The sequence below is a fragment of the Anoplophora glabripennis genome, unplaced genomic scaffold, assembly GCF_000390285.2.
Source record: "Anoplophora glabripennis isolate ALB-LARVAE unplaced genomic scaffold, Agla_2.0 scaffold514, whole genome shotgun sequence".
Lineage (NCBI taxonomy): Eukaryota > Metazoa > Arthropoda > Insecta > Coleoptera > Cerambycidae > Anoplophora > Anoplophora glabripennis.
Window position 1 is genome coordinate 1 of NW_019416592.1, and position 21,185 is coordinate 21,185.

General features: G+C 31.2%; 2 protein-coding genes across 2 annotated transcripts; both read right to left on the minus strand.

Moving 5' to 3' along the window:
• Positions 1-3,660: 3,660 nt before the first annotated feature.
• Positions 3,661-8,566, minus strand: LOC108912173 (farnesol dehydrogenase-like). Its single transcript, XM_018717353.1, has 4 exons — positions 8,456-8,566; positions 5,892-6,341; positions 4,114-4,260; positions 3,661-3,759 (listed from the first exon to the last, which is right to left on the minus strand). Exons 1-4 carry the CDS (start codon positions 8,561-8,563, stop codon positions 3,715-3,717), a joined length of 750 nt encoding a protein of 249 aa, XP_018572869.1. The 5' UTR covers positions 8,564-8,566; the 3' UTR covers positions 3,661-3,714.
• A 4,565-nt stretch (positions 8,567-13,131) lies between these two features.
• On the minus strand, positions 13,132-18,838 carry LOC108912172 (farnesol dehydrogenase). The gene is made up of 4 exons (XM_018717352.1): positions 18,687-18,838; positions 17,896-18,357; positions 15,772-15,918; positions 13,132-13,251 (listed from the first exon to the last, which is right to left on the minus strand). The coding sequence occupies exons 1-4, from the start codon at positions 18,792-18,794 to the stop codon at positions 13,207-13,209; spliced, it is 762 nt and encodes a 253-aa protein (XP_018572868.1). The 5' UTR covers positions 18,795-18,838; the 3' UTR covers positions 13,132-13,206.
• Between the last annotated feature and the right edge of the window lie 2,347 nt (positions 18,839-21,185).

The window sequence follows — 21,185 nt, forward strand, 5'->3', positions numbered from 1 at the left end:
GGCAAAAATAATAAAATTGTTTGTACATCAGAAAATGCATCTCGATAAATAGAAGGCATGTACCAAATCTAAAAAAATATCTAGGGTAATAATACCAAAAAAATGTTTTTTCATAAAACTTTAGCACACTGCAGTTAAAACTTTTAGGACATATGTTCATATGAAGTTTTTTTCTTAAAATGGACCCAAGAATAACCGCCTTAAATATTAGCACGTTATTAAGAAACACCCCGTATAACGCTCTTCTCCAGATAATGCATTGTTATCAACGGTAATCTTTCTACGATTCAAAACTAAATAACAGTGCGTGTTTTTTATCTCAATGTTACTCGTAATGATTGCATAGCAGATATCACTTGTTATCTTATCTTTGTATTATATAATGACTAGACACTGGAAATTTTTTGGCGATAATTAAATAAATAAACAGTAGTAATCTATGTTATGCTAGAAAACGGCAATATGCGTTGTAGTGTACACAAATGAATAATCGAAGCTCAGAACATACAAAATTTTCTCTAACTCACTTACCTCAAGACCATGCTCAACCAACGCCTCTGCAATAGCAGCTCCTATACCGGAACTAGCTCCGGTGACTACGGCAACTTTGCCAACCCAACGATCTATTGACAGCACCATTTTGACCTGTTGACGTGCGATTCTAGCGACAACTAAATGATATTTACCTAATTTTCGTATATACATAAATCATGGAGTGGGGAGAAGCGTGATAGACCATTTATATTGTTAAGGAATGATACAGCTACTCTACCGCGGGAATTTAAGTGGTTATGTATGCATATCAAAGTAAATTGACTGTTACTGGAAGCAGTAAAGATTGGAGTTAAATAGTACCTTGAAATATATCCTTGATGTGGGGTCATATTTTGATAGCTAGCATAGAAAGCAATTTTTGTTTACTTAAATAAGTATGTCCTGTGTAGGCTTCTCTACACATCTTCATAATTTGAACAAGTAATAATAAATAAAGACTTGCTTTGCTTGAGTCATACCAGTGTCAATTTTTTAATCCAATTGAAGGCTTTCAAAATGTCTTCCTCTTTACTTATATCAGTTTCGACGGGGTAGAGTTTACCTTTCTTGTTGGAAAGCTTTTGAGCTAAGGCATCCAGACGATCCTTCCTTCTTGTCAGACCTGCGACCTATTGAGAAATGTTTCATCTATAACAATATTTTTAAGATAACATCTCATTGTTTTCGAAATATTTGCAAAAAATCATTTTGGAAATCCGTTTTTGTTTAATTTCAACCTTGTTTGAGATGATATTGAAAAAATAACATTTCCTCATGCCAACTTTTTGCCCTCTATCGAATGGCATAATCAATTTTTATATGTAACGTTTCGTCTCTCCAGGACCATCACAACTTCATTTTTTTAAATAGAGCCCTGGAAGTTTTATTACATTTTTTGTGAGCCTTCATTATCCTATACTGTACTGACTCAGCCGGAACCAGATTCAGACGTTTTGTCTCGAATAATTCATCTTTAATATATTCGTTCCAAATGTATCTATTTTTTTAGATTTCTATGTTTAATGAATTAGCGTACACTATTAGACCAGGGTCGATAATTTTTGAAACCAAAAAAAATTATAGTAGGATGAAATCCATTGGAAAAGAAAGAGAATATAACAGAAATGAAAGGAAAAATAATTTACGGGCGATCTGAGGTCGGGAAGGGGTAGGGGGTGAGTTTTTAAGGGTAAAAAACGGTTTCCCTTGATTTCCAGAAAAACTACAAGTCTTATGGAAAAAAGTTAAATGACAAAGTTGTAGGTAATAAAAAGATCTACAACTTTTGTATTTACACTTTTTTCACATAACCTCAAAATTTATGTGAAAAATTCAAATAACCAAGTTTTTGGTTTTTTATTTTTATCTTTTACAAAAAAATTTTTTTTTCACGAAATTTGGTGAAAACTTACCTATTTATGTCCCAAACACGCTGTAATTTTTTTGATTTGAAATATTTATTTTTTCACCTTATTTTTACTTAATATCGAAAAAGCACCCTAATTTTCAATCGAAAATTCTCACGTCAAAATATCTGCTTTTTTAAAAACGTCGGTGGGCTTTTTCTTCGTTGAAATCTCTACTTTCTGATGGTGTAAAAAAATATATACATTACTATGGTAAGTTTTCTCAGGAAATGCAAAGAAACGAAATAAGATTCTACAACTTTCTCAAAATATTGTAGATGTCTTATTAAATATTAACTTTATTAACTTATTTGGTTGTTAATTATAATAGTATATTTCGACTTGTAATTTTTTTGTTTATCAATGTAACATGGAATCTTACGTTTTTCGAGTAATTAAAGTGTAAATTTTAATAAATAGCTCAAAATTGTACATAATGATTAGAAAAAAAATTTCGGATTCTAGTTCGTTTCTTTGCATTTCCTGAGAAAACTTACCATAGTAATGTATATTTTTTTTACACCATCAGAAAGTAGAGATTTCAACGAAGAAAAAGCCCACCGACGTTTTTAAAAAAGCAGATATTTTGACGTGAGAATTTTCGATTGAAAATTAGGGTGCTTTTTCGATATTAAGTAAAAATAAGGTGAAAAAATAAATATTTCAAATCAAAAAAATTACAGCGTGTTTGGGACATAAATAGGTAAGTTTTCACCAAATTTCGTGAAAAAAAAATTTTTTTTTAAAAGATAAAAATAAAAAACCAAAAACTTGGTTATTTGAATTTTTCACATAAATTTTGAGGTTATGTGAAAAAAGTGTAAATACAAAAGTTGTAGATCTTTTTATTACCTACAACTTTGCCATTTAACTTTTTTCCATAAGACTTGTAGTTTTTCCGGAAATCAAGGGAAACCGTTTTTTACCCTTAAAAACTCACCCCCTTCCCCTTCCCGACCTCAGATCGCCCGTAAATTATTTTTCTTTTCATTTCTGTTATATTCTCTTCCTTTTCCAATGGGTTTCATCCTACTATAATTTTTTTTCACTTTTTACCATTTTTGAAGGCTTAATTAAGCACTGGTCTATATAAGTGTCGTTGGACCCTATAAAATCCACCTATTTATTTAAACTATTACCATCACACGTTACAATAAAACATTATTGTAACCGTAGTTATTTCTAGGTTTCTCGAGTACTCAAAATTCAAACAAATTTCGATCTAATTTTTTCCAGGATATCCATACAGATACATCTGACATGCTCTTTTACAGTTGCGGTTACAGGTATAATAGATTCCGATCATATTATGCTTATCTTCATGTTCAACATTTGCCAAAACGGAAACGTTTTTGAATACTTACTGTAATTTTTTAAAGTATAATATTCATTTGAATTTTTGGTTGTTCATAAGAATTTTTAAAAATTAATTTAAACAAGGCTGAAATGAAACAAAAACGGATTTCCAAAATTTTAGTTTTTTTTTCAAATATTATATAGCACCCTGTATACACAATACAGTCATCCAGCTACGTGGTGCTTCTGATTTATCAACTTCATATATTTTTTTCTTGATATTTGTTAATAACTTATTATGACGTTTTTGGTGATACCAATTTTATTTTTAATGGCGCATAGGTTTTTGAAGTTGTTAATCACGTTTTTACACAACTTGATTACACAACAAAAAAACTTAAATTGTATTGTAGAATATATTTATTGGTTCATAGTCATAAGGAAATAGTCTTTTACATAATTACATTATTAATATCTATTACCAAAAATATTCCTCCACCCCTCTTATCGTAAGCTCTTGAATCTGAAAAAAGACAAATAGTAAAGGTCCGTTTCAATATCATAAAAATATTGATACAACGAAAATTTTGTTATTAGATGCTTAGTAGTTGATAAACGCAGTGCATACATGAAAGAGAAGAACACTAAAATATTTAGATGGACTTTAAAAAAAAAGTTCTATAAATATTTTTTTTCAAAATTATGTAAGATCTAATAATTATATGATGATATCGTCTTATGATAGATCAAGAGCTATCAGAATCGCTATACTTTATATGTTCTTTACTATTCTATACTAGAGCAAATGAAGACAATGAAAACACACAAAATCTAATCGTCCTAATTCAAAACTGTAGCGAAAATATATTTTGCTCACTTGTACATGTGGAGGTGTCGATAATGCGTAGACAACTCCATCGACTATATTTTCAGGCCCAATCATTTGCTCCCCTCCAGTTTCTTGAACTTTCGCCTTTATAAAATCCGGTACAGATTCGGTATCTATCAGGCCAGGCTTGAGAGTCTAAAAATTAATATAACATTTTTAATGTTAATGTTAATCTTTCCGGGCTTTTATAGTTATAAATCAAATTGTTTTCATTTTTGTGAAGAAAGACAGACATTCGCATGGAGAAAATAATAATGATAGTTCTTCATGTGTGAAAAATTATCACATATTAGTGGAGTAAAATCGCTTAGTTCTTGAAGTAGGTGACCCTTAAGAAAGATGAAACTTATACCATCTTGTAGAGTATGTAGAGCTATAAGAAATGGGAGATTACAACTTTTTTTAGTAGGACCGAACTTTTAACATGACTGATAAGAATGGCCGAGGAGTAATTCGAAAATTCGTGCGCTTCCAAACATACAGCGCATTATTTACGGAACGAAATAAGTTATCGATTCGATTTTTTTATGTAACATGTAGTAAAAACTTGAACGGTTCTTATGGTATATTTGGAATTCTCAAAAAGTCAACGGATTTTTTATAAATTGATGTGAAGTTAGAAATAACAAATATTAGCTAGAGTTTATTATGTATATGGTGTTTAAAACTTACCGTTTTCGAGATAATTAGTTGTTTTTGAAAAAAAATCACGATTTCAGCTCTCTAAATGAGGCTAGACAGCGTCTAAACCCGCAGTTTTCACAGTTCGTTTTCCAGAAAAATCAGGTTCTTTTCTAAAGTCCGAAAAAGTAGCTATGTAACACTAAGAGTTACTAAAAGTAGACTTTCAGCGGAGATTGGAGTTTTGTCAGTCGGCACTTGAGATATGTTAAATAAAGATGATGATTTTTTTAAACGGGTCATGAGGCTGCTTTTCATAAAAATGGTTTCGTTAATTTCGATTCCGGACATCTCATAGCCAACGATGGTCTTTATACGCGTGAGGAGTAATTTTGGGAACCCATATCATTAGACCATTCTTTTTGACCAGCATCTAACTGGAGCAGTTTATTAAAAATTTTTAACAAACACTCTTAGAAGATTTAAAAACGCAATTATATACAGGGTGTTCCATTTAAAATAACAAAGTTATGTAGCGCTCACGCGAAATGGAACATCCTATAAAGCTAAAAATATTTTTTTTTGCATGGCCCACATGATTCCAGACAGCTTTTATTACAACCATTTTTTTTATAAATTTTACAGTCATAGAGTTACAGAGGAATCCCTCTTATGTGGAACACCCTGTATTATCCATACTGTAAATATCGGTATACAAAAAGCAGAAAATTGAAATTATGTTAAACACTTCTTAACAGAGTTACAGTTGCACAATTAATGGGCCTAGGAATCATTTTCGCATTTGCATTAAGACTTTTTTAATGTTAGAATGAAGTTTTATTATTATTATTATTATTNTCCAAATCATTTACCTCAAGCCCATGCTCAGCCAACGCCTCTGCAATAGCAGCTCCAATACCGGAACTAGCCCCAGTGACTACGGCCACTTTGCCGACCCATCGTTCCATAGACAGCACCATTTTGACCTGCTAAACAACTAAATGATATTTACCAAATTTCCGTATATACATAAATCATGGAGTGGGGGGAAGCCTGATAGACCACTTATACAGGGTGGTTCAAACTTATCCAAAAAAAAAAAAAAGGATATTATTATTATTAATCTTTTTGCATCACATACTTACAGTAATTTTAATTTTTAATTTCAATTTAAGGAGTTCAAGTCTCAATGTTTCTGCCAAGGCTCTAACTGCAAATTTGCTAGCAGAATACATATTCGCCTTCGGCGACACTCCCGCAACAGTATTGATGTGTATTATATGACCGTCTACGTTATTTGCTCTCATATCCCTGATAGCTTCCCTTGTGGCTATGGACAAACCGAGAACGTTGACGTTAAGGGTGTTCTTCCAAATGTCTATGTCTCCATCTGCTAGATCCGTCTGTGTGTAAACACCAGCGTTGTTGATGAGAATGTGAACTGGGCCTAAGTTTTCTTTGACCCACTTGAAAGCGTTTATAATGTCTTCCTCTTTACTTATATCCGCTTTCAATGGGTACAGTTTACCTTTCTTGCCAGAGAGTTTTAGAGCCAAGGTATCTAGTCGAACCTTCCTTCGTGCCAGACCTACAACCTATTGAAATGTTTCATAAAATATAACGTGTGAGGAGCTCTTACGTATAGTTATAGTTATTAATTATTGTTATTAATTGGTTATTGTTATATTTAATTATCAATTATTATATGGTGTTGAATGAATCGCCCTGTATATCGTATATCTTCCAGTTTATTTCAGTTACACAAACTCAAGCAGAAATGCTCTGATAAGCCGGCCTATATTGAGAAACGCTTACGTAAACTTTTCCGGAATAGTTCATTCTTTGTGCTATTATAATTAAAAATATATATATTTTGGGCAGAGATCTACAAGCTGCCGAGAGTAGCATATGGGTCTTTGACTTTAGCCTTAACATTTCATAAGCAGGGACCTTTTTTCTTTTTGTCCGCGTGCTACAATGAATTCTGACAGCAGTAACAGTTAATGTAGTTGTGAATTTTCTAAAGAAAAGCGAAAATATTCAAAGTATGAGTCAGAACGGAATTTTTCAAATAAAATCGGAGAACACGTAAATCCGATTCGTCGTCAGATGCAGAAGTTGAACCAATCCGATACAAATAATTCACAGCTAAGTTCTTCTGCTGAAGCCCTGATTTTACCCTTAACAAACGCTCTTCTCTAGGTATAAAAACACGTGCCAGGCCGACAGGGCAGGCGTTAGGGTGTCGCTAGATACGTATCGAATAAATTGATCGATGCGAAGCTTCAGATCAGAGGCAGACTTGGCATGTTACTGTACAATGACACTGATAGTGGAATTACTAAAGTCGCCACCATTAGTAAAAACCTCGACTATTTTAGATATGCGCCTGTGACCTCGTAGACTAGGCGATATCTGTTTTGGTTTGGGTGAATCGTATATCCACGGAGATTTTTGGCTTTCAAATATCACTAGATATGAAAATTTTTCTATGCGCATAAAAAAACGTGGGCTTAACTTTTGGCGGCACAATATGTTAAAAAAATTTCGAAAAATGTCATATTTTTCTTCCTATTTAATTATGTATCTTTTCAAGTGTTAATTTTAGGCGAAAATGGAAGAGGAAAAAAATGTTTGTAATTAAATTTAAATATGACTAGTTACAAATCAAATGAATCATGATTATTATTGTAAAAATCCAAAAACTCGCAAAAAATGGGGTTAAAAAAACATTACTTTTTAGGGAATTTTTTTTGGGGTCTTTAAATTGGGTATAGGACCTTCATACTTGGCTCAAGAAAACTTCATTTTATGTAGAACCATCAGAATATAATATAAATAATATAAAAATATGTATATGATATACGGGGTGAATCACAAATGGTGACCAAAAATGAAATCTCGTCTTCTTTGGTGAATTTTAAGGGGAGTCTTCCTATAAAGATTTTATCTAGGATGCTTCGTTAAAAAGATACAGGGTGTTAAACTTCAAAAAATATTTTTAATTTTTTTAAATAATTTGAAATTGGGCACATGTATTTATGTAAACATTGTCCAAAATCTGATCGCTTTTCCTAACATTTACATACTCCAGTGGCGGAGATACAGGGTATCGGTGGCATATTTTTATAAATAAAATAGTACGCCACTGTTTTACGGTAACAACCATGAAATGTTCGGATTTGTCTTTCAATTTTCTGTAAATTACTACCTCTTATGTTTTAGGAAGGACTTCCGTTACAATTCACCAAAGAGTACGAGGTTTCATTTTTGGTCACCATTTGTGAATCACCCTGTATAAATAATATAATATATAAATAATATAATATAGTATAATATAATATAAAATATATAAAAAGTGCAGTGCAATGGCAACGGTGGTGTCAATTTTTGTTTGAATAAAATTACATAAAAGAGAACCCGCCCTACAGCCAACCCCGTACATACCATATTGCAGCCGCCCTAACATTTCCATTCTCTAATACTTATTAATATAAATAATAAATAATTATTATTAGAATTTTTAAAATATCGCGTACTTTCAGATTTTTTCGTTAGAGAAACTGTATGATTGTTAGTCACAAATGGATAATTTTTAACACGATAATATTGACACAAAAAAGAGAATTTGAGTCAAAACTCTTTCTTTTTTCTTAAAGTTAATCCACTTTCGAAGCTGAGAACATAAAAAATTTTCCAAATCATTTACCTCAAGCCCATGCTCAGCCAACGCCTCTGCAATAGCAGCTCCAATACCGGAACTAGCCCCAGTGACTACGGCCACTTTGCCGACCCATCGTTCCATAGACAGCACCATTTTGACCTGCTAAACAACTAAATGATATTTACCAAATTTCCGTATATACATAAATCATGGAGTGGGGGGAAGCCTGATAGACCACTTATACAGGGTGGTTCAAACTTATCCAAAAAAAAAAAAGATGGATGTACAGGGGGACTCTTACAAATACAATTTTGTAAAGAAGAAATCAAAACTGACAAAAACTTGAAAGAATTTCGCAAGGAAATGAATACATATAATTTGATAATACCTATTTTGTATCAGCACATTCAACTGCTTTTGCCGCTATTGTTATTATTAACTAATAACATTAATTTGTGGTTTTAATTAATAAAATAATTTGACATAAGTACATAATGTATGTTACAACAACTGTTACAAAATTTTGTCCAGTGACGCGACATGTAAACACATTTTGGCCCGTCAGTTTCTACGAATTAACACAAATGTTGTCCTGCTTCACCATAAATTAAAACGATATCCGTCACTTCAAAGTTGCTATACACGCAAGCCATTTCTGACACTAACTTTAAAAAACTATTGTAAACACTATCGCAACGACGATTCGGATTTGAATATTCAGAGTCGCTGAGGCCACGTAGAGACCTCAGTTGTCCAGAGATGTAATGCTTGAAAGTATTACAACTTCAATATTTTTTTTCTCGGAACCATGAGGATTTTACGAAAATTTTTTACGATATTGACTCCATTTCTCTTGCCGCATCTATTCTCAATTTTTTTTGGATAAGCTGTGAATCACCCCGTGTTGTTAAGGAATGATACAGCTACTCTACCCAAGGAATTAAGTTATTTATGTATATCAGAGTAAATTGACTGTTACTGGAAGTAGTAAAGATCAGAATTAAATAGTACCTTGAAATATATCCTTGATGTGGGGCCCTATTTTGATAGCCAGTATAAGAAGCAAATTTGTTTATTAAATAAATATGTCCTATGTAAGCTTCTTCTACAAATCTCCATAATTTGAACAAGTAATAATAAATAAAGACTTGCTTTACTTGAGTCATAACAGTGTCAATTCTTGTTGTACATTGTTACTCTGAATAACATTATAACATTTTTTGAATAAATCTTCCATTTCCTGCTATAACAACATTGTTTTAGATGCATTTACAGAAGCTGCTCTTAAGAAATTAAAGAATAAAATGAGATCTGGGTCGGATGATATTCCATTATCTTAGAAGATTGTGCTGCAGTTTAAATTTGCTTTAAAACCTAAAATCCTTCCAAATCCTTGAAAAGAAGCCAGGGTTTGTACTGTATTTAAAAATGGTGACAATTTGAGAACTATAGACAAATATCAATTCTTTCCAATTTTTCTGAGGTGATCGATATAGCATTTATACTATGTTGATTTTATTAAGTTACTTCCACAACAGAATGCAGTATGGTTTTGATTCTACCGCTTACGCAGCAACCTCTGTAGTGCCTCAGGGTTCTACACTTGCCCCGTTACTGTTTGTTTTGTTCATTAATAACCTTAACGAAGTGATCATCTGTCGTAGATTATTGTATGCAGATGATTTAAGAATATTTTCATCCATAGCTAGTGTTAATGATTGTAATAACCTATATAACTTGATCATATCCCTACAATCTTGGTGGGTAGAAAATAGATTACATCTTAACCCACCGAAATATAATACCTTAAGTTTTTCCAGAAAATTATTTATACATAAATGTAATTATAGGATTGATAATACTGAATTATCCTGTCAAAATTTTCCTTTATTGATCATTTAGCCCTTAAAACAAATGAAGCGTTGAAATTTTATGGATTTGTAATAAATACTATTAAAACCTTGTATTTTGCGTATGTACGTTGTAGACTAGACTATGCAGTGTTAGTTTGATGTCTTTTTCATAACATACAAAAAACCTTTGTGGGATGTGTTTGGAGAAAGTTTTTGAAGTATGTGGTATTTAAAGATGTTGGCATTTACTCCTATAGTTACCGTGTTTCCACTAGTTTAGTTGATACTACCAGTTTAAAGACTAGAGGAACTTATATTTCAGTAACTTATACTTATAGAATCTACAGAATCTTATCGACTGCTCTAAATTGCTTTCTGCTATAAAGTTTTATGTACATTTCACTCAGATCACCAATGCACGTCATGAATGATAACTGTAAACGATTGTAGCAACCTTGTGATTTTTTCCGTTGATCATTAAATGCTCTTACTAATTTAGCCATTGAACAGTATGCTAATTACCTTTTAGTTGTACTTATCAGTATAATTATAATATTAAAATGTACTCAACATCATTATTTATTATAGTAGCATATTTGTATGCATTTATAAATTTTTTTGTTTATTTATATGTTGTATTCATATTGTTTGTTCATATATAGAGGGAAATGTACCTACTTAAAATTAAAATTAAGAGCTGAAATTTTTTCCAATGTATAGAACAATATTTGGTCAATACAAAGGAGCGAAAAAAAGCTTATACAGGGTGATTTCACATTATATACAGAAACTGTAGGAATAGAAAAAATAAGTAGCGTTTGTTCTATAAACTTTTTTCCTGGGGACGTGGTATTCGAATAAAAAATATGCCACTGTTGTTTTTTTGTAAAAACAATGTTAAATTCAGAGATCCATAAGAGTGACTCTCTTATTGTAGACAACCTGTATTCATTTATTAGCGTGTACCAAATTGGAAAAAAATTGGTTAAAAGAAAATTGTTTTTAATTTGTTTTATTTCAAAATGGCTGTAACTCGTTAGGAATGCATTTTCGTAAATTAGGTTCAAACAATTTATTTTGACTTCCAGTTTCTGTTGTTTAAGTGTGGTTACATATTTTAGAATGATCCTGTATATTGAGAGTATTTTCCATGCCCACGTCATGATTTCAGGGAATTGTTCTTTGGACATTTTACACCAAAAAGGTAAAATACTATCAAATTTATTGAAATACATCTAAAGATGTTACATACGTTGATGAAACCTAGGCTAATGATTTAATTAATTAAATTAATTTAATTAATTGATATTTAGTTACGTGTGGTTGGCAGCATTGCGCTGCAATGTAAAATTTTGCGTGAAACTGGGGAAAATTTTCACGGGAACTTTTGAACTGTTGAAACAACCTTACGGAGATGATGCTCTGGGAAAAAACAGTTAAAGATTTAGCTAGTAGCAATGACACAGATACAATTACAATTAATAATTTTCTGTAAGAAACGAATGTAACTCCCTCTCTTCTCGAGTGCTATCATGGAAGAAAGCAAAGCGGAAATGGAAAAGAAAGGCCATTTTAGTTTGTCTGTGATATTTATACTCTTGCGTAGATGGCGCTTCGAACAATAGGAAAGGGTATTCGTTTGCAATATAGGAGCGTTCTCCTATGTCATACAGGAATTCAATTAAAATGTAACTGAAATAATTAAAATTTCTTTAAGAGACCTATCATTTTTAGTTTTTATTTTGAATAACTATTTATTACTAACTATTTACTGGGTATTGCTGAGATATGCATGTAAAACAACTTTATATTTACGTATTTAATAATAATTAATGATTGCCACTGTCATAATTAATGTCACTGGCGCCTTCGCCATTTTATCGAAAATTCTCCTATACCTGATAATTGTTATATGAAAATATTACATTTTAAATAAAAAAGTTAATGTGGCATAACCAAGATACAGGGTGTCATCCAATTTATTTTTTTTAGGTGTGAAACCCACTAAGAATACATGAGGATCAAACAAACTATTAGTTGAATCACATAGATCTAGTAGTTGAGAACTTATTCTGTTGTCATTTATTGTCAAATAAGTTTTAAATATTTGATTAGGTTGTAATCTCTCCAAAGGTGGCAAATTTTTCAGTCCCTGGAAAACGGTAACAATATTTTGATAACGTTACCATAATGAAATTATATTTAAACAAATTAATTGTCATTTACTCGATTGATCGATTATATAGCAGCCTCAAGGACATATGATATATGGTATATAAATCACACATGTCAACGTGTTACTCGAATTACAAGTAATTTACCTACCTTAAGCTCCGGCTCAACCAACGTTTCTGCAAAGCTGGAACTATACCAAGTGACTCACCACCAAACCATCAATCAATTGTGAATACAGATATACAGACGCCGCAGCAATTAATAAAAAACAACCATCGATAAAACTATGGTAAGTGAGAATAGCAATTAAATAATATGCATATGATAGCTCTTGCAACCTTTGTCAGTTGTTTATTGTCAAAACAGGTATTATATTATATTATATTATATTATATTATATTATATTATATTATATTATATTATATTATANTATTATATTTTATTATATTTATTTAAAAAAATTGACAACGATTTGAAAAACGCTCTAAAAGTGAAGTACTTGTATTTAATATAAAAACAATATTTAAATATATTATTTAAAATAAGAGATGGCAATCAAATTGTCGCTGGCATAAAATCAAATGTTTTGTGAAACCAAGAACAAAAGTTTAGATTTTATAATTACATTTATTTGTCTTACATAATACACCATATCGACAAATTATTAGATAGATAGGAAGAATAAAACTTGAGTTGTATTTTGTAGAATACATTTATTCAGTTCATAATTATAAGGAAATAGTCTTTTCATTGCGTTATTAACATCGATTAAGAAAAAGATTCATTCACAGCTCGTATCGTAAGCTCTTGAATCTGAAAAAAAATAAACGGTAAAGGTCAATTTCAGTATCATGAAAATTGATTTAATGAAACCATTTGTTCTTAGATGCTTGACAGTTGATAAGCGTAGTACATACAATATGAGAAAAGTATAAAAGTGTTGAAAACTATTTTTTTTCAAGTTCTGAAACCACGAAAACAAAATCGCTATACACTGTAAAAAAATCGGTGTTAGTGAAAGCAATAAAGGTTCGGAGTGAAATTATTGAGTAAATTTTCACTCAATATTGGGCATTTTGATCATTTTACTCATTTGTGATTGTATTGAAACTAAAACTGAGTACGTTCACTCAAATATAGGTACTCCTTAAATAAATTCTTCACGTAAACTCGTATTTGGTGCACTTGTACCTAAATCAGAGTAAATGTCCTCGTTACTGAGTGATCCCACCCTTTCTCATATCCAGATGCATTGTCTTTGTCTGTTCCCATCGTCCCATTAGGTTATCTCATGACCGTGGCGTGGTGGATGGCAGTATGGCGTATGGTGTGCTTTGGAGGTGGACAAGTATCGGTTTATCTGGTTATTCTAGTGAAAATTGAATTTAAATGCAGTGATTTACTTACAATAATTAAAGAGAATATATTAAGTCTCGATTAATATTTGGTTAAATAAACGGATAATTAAATTGTTATCTAGAATTACGTATTTGTAACCTACAATATAGGTGATGGCAATCTATTCGTCTGATCAGTTCACCAATTCCTTTAATCGAGACCTAAAATATTGTCTCTAAAACAGATCTGTGTAGAAACCACTGTAGCAGCTTAGTAGTTTGTGACTTTAATACAATGATATTTAAATAAAATTTAAAGAGAATATAAACCAAATCTGATTAAAAAATTACTCAATAATAAATTTAAATCATATTAGAGAAAAAATCAACTCTAAATTGGTTTTATATACTCAGAGTAGAGTCAAAAGTCACTCAGTTGATAGTTAGCAGTAACTCGCATTTGAGTAAAACTCACTCAATAGTACTCATACTAATAGAGTAAAAATTTCACTCAATTGGATGTGAACAGAAATTGATACATTATTGAGTAAAATTGAGTGAAATTTGAGTGAAATATTTCTTTAGTGTACTTTTGAATACCCAAATTAGGTACTTACAATATTTTTATATTTGAATTCAACGGATTTTTACCTCATTGGAGCAAGGTTTCATCACTCTACGTTACCAAATTCAGAGATATTTTTGAACATATGATTTTTTCAAATTTATTTTTTAAATATCAACATTCTATATAGGAAACGAAGGGTATCCGGACATATTTATAGAAACTCTCTTATTATTTTTTTGCAAGGAATGTCCACTCAGTATTAATAAACTACTCTGTCTATTCCATCAATAAACATTTATCCGATTCAATGAACAAAAGGGCAGTGGAAATGACTGAAAAACCCATATAATACAAAAGGCAGTGTTCTAATTGCCCTGATTCAGAACTGTAGATGTCAGACAAATCAAAGGAGTACCAAATAGATCTCAAACAGTAATCAATTATCAGCTCAGACTCTATAATGGATCTGAGTAGACACAACAGAAAGGAGGACAATATATTTTGAAGACACTGCTTCTCTTTACAATTGAGGTAACGGCAAAGACCAAAGTACCTTTACATACATTCGCTTACTTAAAAAACTGTTCAAATTGTAAGATGATGCAAAACTATAATTTCTATACTTTTTAGATTATACAGAGTTATACAAAATTTGGGAATATGAATATGAATATTGAAAAATTAAGTCAATATCATGTAAAAAAATTTTCCGGGGAAAAAATAACTGAAGTTGTAGTATTTACAACCATTACAACCCTTACATCGCTGTGCTACTCTAGTGTCAATCACGCTGTACGCAATGCGCTCTCTCTTTCTCCATGTAGCCTCAGATTGTTTCGAATACTGAAATCCGATTTTAGTATTGATGTTATTGCGATAGTGTTTACATTTGTTTTTAAAGTGTCAAAAATAGCTTACGTGTGACTGAAGACAATATTTGTGTTATGTTGAAGTAAGACAACATTTGTGTTAGTTTGTAGAATCTTGATAAGACGGGCCTAAATATGTATACATATTTAGGTGGACAAAATTTTGAACAGGTATGTCAAATTAATTTATTAATTAAAACCACAAATTAATTCTATTAATTAATAATAATAGCGGCAAAAGCAGTTGAATTTCTGATATAAAATAGGTGTTATAAAATTTTATTTATTTTTTCCTTGGGAAAGAAATTCTTTCAATTTTATGTCCGTTTATTTTTTATTACACTTTGCCGCCGTGCCGATCGCCGACTGCTTGCTTTGCCTTGCGCAAGGTCAGGTTTTACAGTGGACCAGATTGCAGTGCCATGCAGAAGTGTATTTTTAAATGATTTTTGAACTGCCCTTTTTGTTTTTTTACAAAATTCTATATGTAATAATCCCCTGTACATTCAAAAAATTTTTTTTTTGATAAGTTTTGAAACACCCTGTATATGTTACTTACTTGTACATGCGGAGGTGTCGATAATGCGTACACAACGCCATCGGCGATATTTTCAGGCTCAATCATTTGGTTCCCTCCAGTTTTTCGAACTATCTCCTTTATATAATCGGGCACAATTTCGGTATCTGTCAGACCAGGGCTAAGGTTCTAAAAATAAATTTATGCATTTTTAATATTAAAATATAATACTAAACTTTTATAACAGCAGCCAAGTTGTTTTCATTCTTGTGAATGAAAGACATGCATGGAAAGAATTAAGGTAGTCCTCCATATTTCGTGAAAAATTGTTACATACGTAATCATAATGGATAGAAAAGACTAACAATATGCGTAAGGGGTAGTTTTAGAGGATGATTGTCTCATCCCCATCTTATTTTTCAATGTTAACATTATTTCGTTGCATTTTACTAGTTTTATTTTGATAAATCGAAATTCTTTCAATTCAAGTATATAGAGTAATATAATTTTTTAATATTTGAACGAGATTATATTTCTAATTTACAAATATTTCCCCGAAATTGTGGTTCATTTAAAGAGTTTCTCTTGTGAGAAAGTAAAATAACTCCCTTGATATTCATAATACAGAAAAAAGCTTATATAAAAGTTGTACAAAATCAAAACACCTAAAAGACAAAATTAATTTGAAATACACATGGCGATGAGTAAAAACGGGACACGCCAAATATTACATTTTTTAAATGGTACACCCTGTACATTTTTAAACATATGGATTTCTGAGAAAATTCTGTATATGGCAATATTAACATATTAACATTTTAGTGCGGGGTTGCCAAGTTATCTAGAAAATTATTCGAATTTTGGGAAAAACATGATGTCGAAGAAGTTGTATTAACTTTCAACTACTAACACTTGGAGCAAAAATATTTGACAGAGTTATAGGCAGATGTTAGGCAAAGACTCCTATATTAGCTAATTTCGATATTTTATACAGGGCATTTTTTATAATACGATCATTTTAAGAAAGTTCAAACTTGATTTTCTAAAATTTTTCAAATGGAACACCCTGTATTTTATTATTCTATTTTATTCACATATCAGTCCACTTCAACTTTTATTAAGTATGTTCTACATCTAAAGTTGTTAGTTTTTAAGATATAACAACATTTCTGGAAAAACCTAATTTTTATTATTTTCCGTCACACGAAATGGCTTTGGAAAAAACATTGGGTCAACTTGTTAGTTCATAATTTATCATTCCATTTTGAGTTAATTTTATTAGTTAATATTTATTTGTGGTATTCTATAAAATAATAAAAAATAAGTTTTTTCAGAAATGTTGCTATATCTTAGAAACTAACAATTTTCGATATGTGAATAAAATAGAACAACAAAATACAGGGTCTCCATTTGAAAAATTTTAGAAAATCAAGTTTAAACTTTGTAAAAATGATCGTATTATAAAAAATGCCCTAATTATAATATACTGGATCAAAATTTTAGCCTTAGCTTAATTCGATAATCCCCTAGCAATAGGAAAAAGATTGACTTTGGCAGTTTCTCAGTGGCGTGCGTACGGATTGTACTGTAAGGTTTTTCGAAGCAAATTGTGGTACGCCACTGGTAAAAACATTTTTTTAATATGTTTTTATGATCCACTTTTATTTTAAAAATTACCGTATTGCGTTTTATTTCTATCTCTTGTAATTTTTCCGTAAATAAAACTTTTGTAAATACCATAATTTCCCACTGCTAACAGGAAAATAAACATAACATAAACATTATGAAGTATGCTTTGACTCGGCCACCGAACATGGTCAAATAGGCATTGAAAAAAGACTTTTACATTCAAAACGATATTAAAAAACTAAATTTTTTGAATTTTTTTAGCGCCTTGTAGCTTGGAAAAGAAAACCCGTAGAGCATAACTCTATATGACAAATATTTATTTTTTTAAATAAAAAATCCGCCGTTTCATTTATTCCCAACCTTTACGTTACACCCTGTATAGAAAGGATCCTTATTTTCTGAAAATATCGGTAGACAATTAGGATCATTTATACAAATAATAGAAGAATAAAAATTGTAACAAACACTAGAATCTAGTGATTTTTGATAGGTTAATTATGTGATAAGTAGTTCGTTTTTTTTGCGTCATATACTTACAGTAATTTTAATTTTCACTTTCAAGTTAAGGAGTTCCAGTCTCAAAGTTTCCGCCAAGGCCGTAACTGCAAATTTGCTAGCAGGATACATATTCGCATTCCGCATATTAGGTACTTGGTGCCCCACAACACTATTGATGTGTATTATGTGACCATCCACGTTATTCGCTCTCATATCCCTGATAGCTTCCCTCGTGGCTATGCACAAACCGAGAACGTTGACGTTAAGGGTGTTCTTCCAAATGTCTATGTCCCCATCAGCTAGATCCGTCTGTGTGTAAACACCAGCGTTGTTGATAAGAACATGAACTTGACCCACATTTTCCTTGATCCATTTGAAGGCGTTTATAATGTCTTCCTCTTTACTTATATCCGCTTTCACTGGGTACAGTTTACCCTTCTTGCCAGTAAGTTTTAGAGCCAGTACATCTAGTCGAACCTTTCTTCGTGCCAGACCTACAACCTATTGAAATGTACCGTAAAATATAATATTCTCCTCCAGGTAATGCTTCTATGATTCAACACTAAATAGAGGTGCCTATTTTTTATCACAATATTGTAATTTTGATTGTAATGATTGTTCAGCAAATACCATTTTTTATCTTATCTTTGTATTATAATTAATACGGTTATTACACACACGAATTTACATGAGTTTTTTTCGTTGGACAAAACTGATATTAACGCAAGAAAGAGGGTTTGGGTCAATATTTCTTCTTTCTGTCTTAATCTTAGTCTACTTCTGAAGCTTAGAACAAAATATTTTGTAAGGATACTTTCTAATTCACTTACCTTAAGCCCATGCTCAACCAAGGCCTCTGCAATAGCAGCTCCTATACCGGCACTGGCTCCAGTGACGACAGCCACTTTGCCGACCCAACGATCCATAGATAGCACCATTTTGACATGTTGATGTGCGATATTGGTGCCAACTAAATGATTTCTCCAATTTCCGTACCTTTATAAATAATCGTAAATCTGGAGAGGGAGATATAGCGATAAACCACTTATATTGTTTTAAAAATATTGTGCGGAATGATACAGCTATTCTACCTCAGTAATATAAGTAGTATAAGTCTGCGTAAATTGACTAAGATTGGAAACAGTAAAGATTGGAATAGCATTTTTCTTTCACGAGGTAAGAAAACTGATATGATGTATTCTTGAAATGGGGTCATATTTTGACCAGTGTATACAGAGTGTAAGAAATTTGACTGCCATTACTTCAGCATGAGATAGAGTAATCATAAATGAACAAAAAACTCGTATATTACAGGGGCCTAAAATTAACAGTTTTCAAAATATAGCGAGTATTAATATTGGGGAGTTTCATCACAACGTGGCAACAGCGCTTAACCTAACGCTACACAGCTGGTGCGTACCACATGTGCACGCGGCAGACTTGTCCTACGGAAAAAATGTAAACAACTATTATTATGGAACATATAATTTCAAGACAATTGTTTTCCAGTTTTTAAATAAATAAAATAAAATGTATCGATTTTATAGTACGAAGATATGGTCCACGGGCCCACGTACAAAGAAAAAAATGATTACCAGCAAGCTGTAATTTTGCGTGCAGTTTAAGTTTGACGAGTCTCCCAAGGAAAACGAGGAAAATTCAATAGTGGTAAGTTTTCCCGTGATTTTCAGGAAAATATATCAATCTGGCATAAACATGGAATGTTATGACCAGCACTTTTTTTTAAGTTTAAATGAAAGATATATTTTTTTAAACCCCCCAAAAAATTTGTTCGACAAAAATGTTGATATTTTGAGTTTGTCCGCCACCCCAAATATGTCGATTTGGTGACATTATGGTTGGTGACAACCAGCAAGCTGATTTTTCTGGGAGGGTTTGGTAATAAGATTTGAAATGAAAGTATCTTATTGTCCGACAAAATTCTTGAGAAGTGTTTGCAGTCCGACGCCCCGAAGATGTCGACTTAACGACAACACGGTTTTAATGAAAAAATAAAGAAGAATAAATAAGAATATTATCTTGTTAACAGGAGCAACAGAAATTGAAATTCATTAATAACTATGTCCAACTAATTTAATTAATCTCCATCAAAATGATTTCTTTGTTCAAAAAACTTATATGTACAGTTTATTTTATAAACTATTGTAACTATTTTATAAAAACTGGTAACTGTACAATGAATGCATAAATTTTTGCTTGTGTTTTTTTAAATTAAAATTTGCAATCTTGTTTTGACAAACAGTTTACACATAGTTTTGTTCTTGAAAAACCAGTTAAACCAATTTTAAAAATATTATTATACATTTTTTTTTATTTATCAACGCGTTTATCAGAAGATTGTCTTGTTATAAAGTATAAATCCTTAATGCGAAATGACTTTGCAGCATTTAAAACTTCCTGCCAAAGTTCTTAACAGGTGTTGATATCTTCATAAACAACTGATTTGTAACCCCAAAAACCCCACAAAAGTCTCGGCATTCCATCTCACATTTATGTACATATAATTTAAATTAAGATGTAATTTTATGTACGAATAATACTTAATGGACAATAGCATACAAATGACAGCAATAAGACAAGTGGAATATGTCAATTATTTGATTTTCGTCCAAACTTAAGAAACTTCACCGCTAAAATAATAATAGGAAGATACTTCATTGTAATTTAATTCAACAGCATTGGAAGTTTCAAAGCCAAATATCTCGAAAACGATGCGAGACAGCTAGTTTTATAAAGTGTAGCTTTTTTGTGTAAAAAAACTTGGAAAATAAAAATTTGAGACCAAAGATGAGATACCGTAAAGTATAAAAAAGTTATGTCGTTTTTAACACATTCAATCTACTGCAGCTAGCGCCCTCTATGAACTTTAACCAAAATGTGAACACATTTCAATTCTTCTAATTAAAGAACTCCAAACCTCAAAATTTTGTGAGGATATTTACATTTGTTAAGGAATAAATGAAAAAAAACTAAAATAATGTTTTACATTTAACTCCCTGTATCTCTTTAACTATCAACTTTTAGACTAAGGTAAGTTCGGCTAAATCGCAATATTTTTGCTTCAAGAATATACCCATGAATTTTGACCTATTAGCTCGGGACCACCCTGTATACAATTTTTTTTGTAATTGTATAAAAAAATAAATTTAAATTAGTCATATTTATTTTGAAATTTGAGAAATTTAAACAAAATTTCTTTTATTCATATATTTTTCTTTATTAAATATAAAATTTTCTTCTACATCATGCGTAAGTATTGAAACCGCAAAATTTTATAGTTTAATTTTGTCGAGCAAGCAAAAAAATAC